Here is a 9420-nt window from a genome sequence, read left to right on the forward strand (position 1 = left end):
TTCCTTATAGTTCCAGCAATAAATTCAAAACTATATTACTTCAGTGAGAGAATGTGCCTTTGTTTGTGAGTTAAACAATGATATGAACCCTTCAACATATGAAAATGAACCCACCACCATCATCACTACCCTTTTCCACCATACACATTCAAAGGGTTGGTTTATGCTTCTGCCATACGATTATAAAAACATTGCAACATAGCACTCTCATTTGAACCTTGAGGGGTATGACCAAGACCATAACCAAGAAAACAAGAACAGAATGATGGAATCTAGTGTTCAGTTGTGCAATTCTTGTGGGGAACAAATTGGAGTTGATGCTAATGGAGAGGTGTTTGTGGCTTGTCATGAGTGCTATTTTCCAATCTGCAAAGCTTGTTTTGATTATGAAATGAATGAGGGTCGCAAAGCTTGTCTGAGATGTGCTACTCCCTATGAAGGTAACACTTTGAAATCTCTACTTTTTTTAAAATCATTTCACAAAGTGAATGAATTAGCATGCATGCGCCTTCTTTTTCCTGAGCTTTGTTTCCTTTTGTACATCTTATAGAAAGATCCAAAAATGATGATGACACCAAGGTTAATGGAAATCGGTCAACATCAATGGCTTCTGAGCTCAGTATTTCTCAGGATGTTGGAATCCATGCTAGGCATGTCAGTACTGTGTCCACAGTGGATAGTGGTATGAGAGACTTAAGCTAACATTTTCAAGTAGATTTTTCTTTAGAAATGCTCATTGATCATTCATTCATAACATGGTTTTCTTGTAGAGTTAAATGATGAATATGGGAATCCAATCTGGAAAAATAGAGTGGAGAGCTGGAAGGAGAAGGATAAGAAGAAAAACAAGAAGAAAAAGGCTGAATCTAAGGCCGAAAATGTGGCGCCAATTCCCCCGGAACAGCAGATGGAAGAAATACAGTAAGTTCACTCAGAAATGAGAAAGTTTTCTTGAAATGAACAATAAACAATTCATTCCCCTTGGGTTAGTATATTCCTGAGATGCATGGAATTGGACACAGAAATAAGTTAGACTACATAGAAGTAAAACAAAAAATATGGCTTGAAAATTGACTTCTTCAATTGATTAAGCTCTGAATCCTTTGTTAGCATTCTTGCATTTTCCTTGTCCTACTTTATAGCAGTAGTTATAGGCAGAATACAAATTATCAAACCTTAAGCATCCTAAATATAAAAGGAATGACATGGACAAAAATTTAGTATGGTTCTTTAAGATTATATTGATGTGCATACATGGCCATGTGTTGGTATGTTCTGCAGGTCCTCAGAGGCTGCTGCTGCTGAGCCACTCTCAATTACTATTCCAATATCGAAAACAAAAATGGGACCATACAGATTTGTGATAATCATGCGTCTGATAATCTTAGGTCTCTTCTTCCATTACCGAGTCACAAATCCTGTTGACAGTGCTTTTGCTTTGTGGTTGACATCTATCATCTGTGAGATCTGGTTTGCATTTTCATGGGTGTTAGATCAGTTCCCTAAATGGTATCCCATCAACAGGCACACTTTTATTGACAGGCTTTCTGCCAGGTAAATATACAAAACAAAGTTCTAAGATATTCGGACATGTTCCTTGTACTTCAAGTTTTCTGTTGAACATCTAAGTTAATTGTGAAAACTCACATGTGATCTATGTTGGAATGTCAGGTTTGAAAGAGAGGGTGAACCATCTCAGCTTGCTGCTGTGGATTTCTTTGTCAGTACAGTGGATCCATTGAAGGAACCGCCCCTGATCACGGCTAACACAGTGCTTTCTATTCTTGCTGTGGACTACCCTGTGGATAAAGTATCCTGTTATGTGTCTGATGATGGTGCTGCAATGCTTACATTTGAATCCCTTGTGGAGACAGCTGATTTTGCAAGAAAGTGGGTTCCGTTTTGCAAGCAGTACTCGATTGAGCCGCGAGCGCCTGAGTTCTACTTCTCTCAGAAGATTGACTACCTCAAAGACAAAATTCAACCTTCTTTTGTGAAGGAACGTAGAGCTATGAAGGTATTCATTACATTACATTGTTCTTTTTCCAAATCCAAATGGAGTATCTTCTCATGAATCATGATTATCTTCCAGAGAGACTATGAGGAGTATAAAGTAAGAATCAATGCTTTGGTAGCCAAGGCACAGAAAACACCAGAAGAAGGATGGACTATGCAAGATGGAACCCCTTGGCCTGGGAATAACTCGCGCGATCACCCTGGCATGATTCAGGTATATCCATTCACCATTTGTTGAATCAAATCTATTGGCAGAGTCAAATGCCTAACTTCAAGGACTAAACTATTTCTGCCAGTTTAAAGTGTCCTGTATTCAAATGAATTTTTCTGTTATTTGCTATTTGCAGGTTTTCCTTGGACACACTGGTGCACATGACATAGAAGGGAATGAACTTCCTAGGCTGGTGTATGTTTCCAGAGAGAAAAGGCCAGGTTACCAACATCACAAAAAGGCTGGTGCTGAAAATGCATTGGTAAGAATGCTTAAAAATTTATCTGGATTTATGTTTCATATCCTTATTAAGATCCTTGAGATTTTATTAGGCCTGTTGATTCTTGTTTGGATTTATATAGGTGAGGGTCTCAGCAGTTCTCACAAATGCTCCCTTCATTCTCAATCTTGATTGTGATCATTATGTTAACAATAGCAAGGCTGTCCGGGAAGCAATGTGTTTTCTTATGGATCCAGAAGTTGGTAGGGATGTCTGTTATGTGCAGTTCCCCCAGAGATTCGACGGTATTGATCGCAGTGATCGATATGCAAATCGCAACACAGTTTTCTTCGACGTGAGTTTAAATAAAAACAAACTGTTTCAACAGAAATTTTGTATTGTGTGTGGTAGAATTATATAACAATGAAACAAGTATTCACAGCACTTTTTAACCTTGATCCATTTCAGGTTAACATGAAAGGACTTGATGGAATTCAAGGACCTATGTATGTGGGAACTGGATGTGTTTTCAATAGACAAGCTCTTTACGGTTATAGTCCACCTTCCATGCCCAACTTACCAAGATCTTCTTCATCATGCTGCTGCTGCTGCCCCTCAAAGAAGGCCAAAAAAGATGTCTCTGAGCTTTATAAAGATGCAAAGAGGGAAGAACTTGATGCTGCTATTTTTAATCTTAGGGAGATTGAAAGTAAGAACAGTTCTGTTTTTCCAACCATGTTTCACTGAAAATACAGAACAAACTCTTATTGAGTGATATATCACTGGTTTCTTTTTCTTTGCTGTAGATTATGATGAATATGAGAGGTCAATGCTGATTTCACAGATGAGCTTTGAGAAAACATTTGGCTTGTCCACTGTTTTCATTGAGTCCACATTGATGGAGAATGGAGGTGTTCCTGATTCTGCAGATCCCTCAATGCTGATCAAGGAGGCCATTCATGTAATTGGCTGTGGATATGAAGAGAAGACTGAATGGGGAAAAGAGGTGAGGCTTAAACGTTTCATTCATGTGTTGTTGACTTGTTTACTAACTAAAATGTGTTGTTCTTGTTGTGTATTCATTCAGATTGGTTGGATTTATGGATCAGTGACAGAGGATATCTTAACTGGATTCAAGATGCACTGTAGAGGATGGAGATCAATTTACTGCATGCCATTAAGGCCAGCATTCAAAGGGTCAGCACCAATCAACTTGTCTGATAGGTTGCACCAAGTTCTTAGGTGGGCCCTTGGATCAGTTGAAATCTTCTTCAGCAGACACTGCCCTTTGTGGTATGGATTTGCAGGTGGACGCCTCAGATGGCTTCAGAGACTAGCTTACATAAACACCATTGTCTATCCTTTCACATCACTTCCTCTAGTTGCTTATTGTTCCTTGCCAGCAATTTGCCTTCTCTCTGGAAAGTTCATCATTCCAACGGTAGTTTCTTCATCTTTTATTCTTCTTAACACATCATAACAAGTTACAACTAATAATGTCTTGCACCAAAGAAAACAATTCATAGCTGCATAAGCTTAGAACTTAGGCCATTACACTAATTAGCCTTAAACCATTTTGTTTTTGACAATTGAATGCAGCTATCAAACCTAGCAAGTGTACTCTTTCTTGGACTATTTCTGTCCATCATAACCACCAGCATCTTGGAGCTTCGATGGAGTGGCGTGACCATCGAAGCAATATGGCGAAACGAGCAGTTCTGGGTCATAGGAGGCGTCTCGGCCCACCTCTTCGCCGTCTTCCAAGGTTTCCTGAAGATGTTAGCAGGCATTGACACAAACTTCACAGTCACAGCAAAAGCTGCAGATGACACAGAGTTTGGTGAACTCTACATCATAAAATGGACCACACTCTTGATCCCTCCAACAACTCTGATCATAGTTAACATGGTTGGTGTTGTTGCTGGTTTCTCTGATGCACTCAATGGAGGTTATGAGTCTTGGGGGCCTTTATTTGGCAAAGTTTTCTTTGCATTTTGGGTTATTTTTCATCTGTATCCATTCCTCAAAGGTCTCATGGGTCGCCAGAACAGAACACCAACCATTGTTATACTTTGGTCAGTGTTGTTGGCATCAGTCTTCTCTCTTGTTTGGGTTAAGATCAATCCCTTTATCAGCAGAACTGACAGCTCAACCATCTCAGGGACTTGCATTTCTATTGATTGTTAAAATCTCACAATTATCAAACAGTTTTGATCATATGGTATTTGTGAAAGATTTCATTTGCTACAGTGTGCAAAGTCATAAAATGTGTAACTATTTTTCACCAGGGTTAAAAACTCTCTTGATATATATTTTTTTGGGTTTTTTTTTATAGATTGACTAAATTGCTGTATAAGAACTAAGAAATATTAGTGAATTTTTAAAATATTTTTTACTTATAAAAATTGAATAGTTGATATAAAGTTTTAGGATAGGCTAGATTGGATTTGGAACTTCCAGTGGAGGAGAGAGCTCTTTCAATGGGAGTTGGGAATACTGGGTCAACTACATGAGGCATTGAGACCTGTGCAACTAGTAGTTAACAGAGAGGATATGGTAGTATGGAAATATGATAAACAAGAAATTTATTCAACTAACTCATTTGTTCAGGTTTTGCAGGAGGCGACACTCCCGGAGGAGGTGACAAGCTACAGCTTCACAAAGACCATCTGGAAAAGGTTGGTTCCACCTAGAGTAGAGCTATTTGCTTGGTTTGTCCTGGTAGGTAGGGTGAATACAAAAGAACGGTTAAGCCGGCTAGGGGTCATTAACCAGGAAGATAATGTCTGTGTTCTATGTAATAAATGTGTGGAACATGTGCACCATTTATTTCTATGCTGTGAATTTGCTTGGCAGGTGTGGAGTGTTTGGTTATCGATGATTGGTCAACAATGGTCTATCTCAAGGACAATGAGAGAACATTTAGGCCATTACTAATTAGCCTTAAACCATTTTGTTTTTGACAATGCAGCTATCAAACCTAGCAAGTGTACTCTTTCTTGGAATATTTCTGTCCATCATAACCACCAGCATCTTGGAGCTTCGATGGAGTGGCGTGACCATCAAAGCAATATGGCGAAACGAGCAGTTCTGGGTCATAAGAGGCGTCTCGGCCCACCTCTTCGCCGTCTTCCAAGGTTTCCTGAAGATGTTACCAAGCATTGACACAAACTTCACAGTCACAGCAAAAGCTGCAGATGACACAGAGTTTGGTGAACTCTACATCATAAAATGGACCACACTCTTGATCCCTCCAACAACTCTGATCATAGTTAACATGGTTGGTGTTGTTACTGGTTTCTCTGATGCACTCAATGGAGGCTATGAGTCTTGGGGGCCTTTATTTGGCAAAGTTTTCTTTGCATTTTGGGTTATTTTTCATCTGTATTCATTCTTCAAAGGTCTCATGGGTCGCCAGAACAGAACACCAACCATTGTTATACTTTGGTCAGTGTTGTTGGCATCAATCTTCTCTCTTGTTTGGGTTAAGATCAATCCCTTTATCAGCAAAACTGACAGCTCAACCATCTCAAGGACTTGCATTTCCATTGATTGTTAAAATCTCACAATTATCAAACAGTTTTGATCATATGGTATTTGTGAAAGATTTCATTTGCTACAGTGTGCAAAGTCATAAGATGTGTAACTATTTTTCATCGAGATTAAAAACTCTCTTGATATATATTTTTTTGGGTTATTTTTTTTTATAGATTGACTAAATTGCTGTATAAGAACTAAGAAATGTTAGTGAATTTTTTTTTAATATTTTTTACTTATAGAAATTGAATAGACGATATAAATATTAATAAAAATAATATTGTAGGATATTTAAGAACATCTACTAAATTAATTAATCATTTTTTAAAAATCCATGTGCAAATGTGTTCTCAGCTGAGCGAAGTTAATACTGGATGTTAGTTGGGGGTATTTACTATTTAGTTTGGTGTTTATTTGATATTATAAAATCATTCCAAAATTTTGTTATATAGACAAAAACAATAATGCAAAATTTGGTTGATGGACGCAATTATAACTTGACATGATGACCAGTAGCGGAACTTGAAACAAAATTTTGGGGGGGCCAAATAGAAAATAATTGTCAAAATATTTTTGATATGGACCCATTTAAGATAAGCTCGTCTAATCTCATCTCTCTGGTTTGGGTGATATTGCCAAATTTAAAGTCGTTTTTCAAGATCTTGTTTCAAAAAGTTAAGGTTAAAGTCATCAGATGTAACTTTTTGAACTTTTGAAGATTATATCTCACTTTCTTCGTGATTCATTAAAGTAGAAGAACTATCTACAGGTGTTGATATTGTAAAAGTTATATGTTCTCCTTCTTAAATATTAGCCTTCCTCTTAAAAAATGTATCAATTCTTTGATTTTTTTATTATTATTTTATATAAAAATTTGAATATATATCATGTAAAATATGTAAAAAAGAAGTTAGAAGGACAAATATTAAAATTTATAATATTTATTAAATTTTTTTATCAATTTATACAAATACAATAATATTAATTATTGAATATTTTATTATTTTTTAACATATAAAAAATTAAATTAAATAAATAGTAAAATATAAAATAATATTAAATTAAATAAATAAAAAATATCTAATTTTTTATATTTGAACTTAAAGATAGAGAGAGTGTTGTTTATTGAACTTATTAGATACTTTAAGTCATAGTAAAGTATTTAAGTTAATTGAACTATTTTTTATCTTTTAAACAAGTACTACTAAATTTTTTATAAAAAGTTGGGGGGATCATGACCCCCCTTGTCTGAACTAAGCTCCGCCACTGACGATGACAATCCACAACTATCATCAAACTCGCTCGTCAAAAATCAAAACCTAGTAACAATCTTCTTAACAGCTTGCATTCTTCAAAATTATTTAACGAAAACTACTACTTAAAACATAGCAATGAAACTGAAATCTTGTCATACATTAATTAATTAATATTAACTTCTCTAGAATCAAGAGATTTGGCATAATTCAACCAAAAGCTAAGTAATTTCATTGATATAATACCGACTCAATTTATCTCGGTCCAAAATCACACTTCTCTTTGAACAAATCTATCTCTGTAATGCATAATCAAAGTTGAAATATATATCATTCTCATACCAAAGATAAAAACACTAACCAATTTAAGTTGGTCTATTAATTAGTTTATTAATTTATTTAAACAAATATCAAGGAGATCCAATTCTGTTTTGGCCAGTAAATAGAATTAACTTATTGATCAATAATAAATTTTTAAATAAAATTTCGATTCGCGATAAATTAGTCCTTAACTATTTATTAGATTGAAGGATACCTCATCAGCCATCATTTTAATTCCATTTTAGGAGTTATTTCATTTGCCTATAATAAGTTTAATTTCATTCTTTTTTTTTTATTTTGAAAGAAAGAGCTCAACACAACAAGGTGGAGCAACTAAACAAAATAAATAAACAAAAAACAAATGCTAATCAAACAAAGAGACATCCCTCCATAGTTATATCTAATAATACCGTCAACAACTAAAAGATCAAACTCAGTCCACTCTTGTAACTCCTAATTGATTTATTGAAAAAATTCGCAACACCTGAGAAACCCCCTAACCTCCACCAGTTTTCTTTTATCATTTTGAGAAATTCAGATAAGTGATCCAATAATTTAAACTCTAGAACAGCCTCAGACTCCCTAACAATCTACTATTCTCCACAATCAAAGGACAATGATCAGATAAACCTCTTTGTCCGCCTTTTAGCATTGTCTCAGAAAACTCTTCAACCCATCCTACGCTAACCAATACCTGATCAAAGCGATTGCATGATTGACTCCGGAACCACGTAAATTTTCGATCATTCAACTCTAGAACCACTAGCTCCATATCTTGTATCCATGTTTTAAAAACTACTGCTGATCCTGTAAACATACTAGCTCATTTCTTTTCTTCCACTTGCACAACCTCATTAAAGTCACCTATGTAGTAAATAGGGACTTAACACAAACCATAGATAAAATTCAACCAGTAGAACGCAAAATTAAAATTCTTGTTCGTCAACACCCCTTCTACACACAATCATCTATCCCCTTTATAACAGTTACGCAAGTCAAATATCAGTACATTCCACCACAATAAAAAACCTCTAAAAGCACCGTTCGAAACTCACAAGAACTTAACCCACTGCATAATTTTCCAAAATTACACTGCAACCTATTTTCGGTTTGAGTTAGAATTATATGGTTATGCCACAAATATAATCACACAACCAATGAAATAAAACACAATTACTCAGCCAAAAAAAATTTTGGACTCAATTAGCAATGATAAAGTTTTTGCATCTGGCACTTCATACAGCCTCACGTGCAGATAAATACCATCACTCATAAAATTGTTTGATCTCATAATAATCTGAGCATCTTCTCCACTGAAAGTTTTTTTTTTAAAACCTCAACTGCCACCTTGTCTAAACCTTTATTCATGTACTTGAATAAATATTTAATAATATTTGACTTGTTGTAGTACTCTACGTTAACATGTGCTTAATAAGACATTAGCAGATATGCGTTGTAAAAAATTATATTCCTATTATCCATATGGAATTCCTTCCTTTCAGTAACTACTCTTGTGTTTTATCTTTTACATTATGAGTATCCACTATCATTAATATCTGTGATATTATTGAATGTTTTAGGATAATATTTTGTATAGTATCCATCTTTTATGCAGGGAGATTTTGAGCAACTGGTCCATGAATCATATATGTAGACACAGCTCTAAACAATTTTGGGTGTTAAACAGGATCGGACAATCCTAACAATATTAACCGGTCAATTTAAATTGTGTTTGTTATTTTGTGGTCTCCACTCAACCACAAAAGAATATGAATATGTGGTGGACTTCTCTTTTAAAATTCTACCATGTACATCATTATAATAAAAAGATAAAAAAAATAATATGTTATAAATAAACTATA

At 35.2% G+C, this 9420-nt stretch overlaps 2 protein-coding genes across 2 annotated transcripts; both read left to right on the top strand.

Moving 5' to 3' along the window:
- LOC107623009 (cellulose synthase A catalytic subunit 8 [UDP-forming]) lies at positions 74-4757 on the top strand. The gene is made up of 12 exons (XM_016325119.2): positions 74-440; positions 551-682; positions 771-921; positions 1282-1554; positions 1672-2017; positions 2093-2230; positions 2364-2489; positions 2590-2802; positions 2916-3156; positions 3254-3453; positions 3535-3888; positions 4047-4757. The coding sequence occupies exons 1-12, from the start codon at positions 263-265 to the stop codon at positions 4632-4634; spliced, it is 2940 nt and encodes a 979-aa protein (XP_016180605.1). The 5' UTR covers positions 74-262; the 3' UTR covers positions 4635-4757.
- LOC107619939 (cellulose synthase A catalytic subunit 8 [UDP-forming]-like) lies at positions 5398-6144 on the top strand. Its single transcript, XM_021112923.1, has one exon. The coding sequence runs from the start codon at positions 5413-5415 to the stop codon at positions 6004-6006; it is 594 nt and encodes a 197-aa protein (XP_020968582.1). The 5' UTR covers positions 5398-5412; the 3' UTR covers positions 6007-6144.

Source organism: Arachis ipaensis, chromosome B10 (assembly GCF_000816755.2).
Source record: "Arachis ipaensis cultivar K30076 chromosome B10, Araip1.1, whole genome shotgun sequence".
Taxonomy (NCBI): Eukaryota; Viridiplantae; Streptophyta; class Magnoliopsida; order Fabales; family Fabaceae; genus Arachis; species Arachis ipaensis.

Coding starts and splice junctions, on each gene's coding strand:
- LOC107623009 (XM_016325119.2), top strand. CDS start 263: ATGATGGAATCTAGTGTTCAGTTGTGCAATTCTTGTGGGGAACAAATT. Junction 441..550: donor ATGTGCTACTCCCTATGAAG/GTAACACTTTGA, acceptor TACATCTTATAG/AAAGATCCAAAAATGATGAT. Junction 683..770: donor TGTGTCCACAGTGGATAGTG/GTATGAGAGACT, acceptor GTTTTCTTGTAG/AGTTAAATGATGAATATGGG.
- LOC107619939 (XM_021112923.1), top strand. CDS start 5,413: ATGCAGCTATCAAACCTAGCAAGTGTACTCTTTCTTGGAATATTTCTG.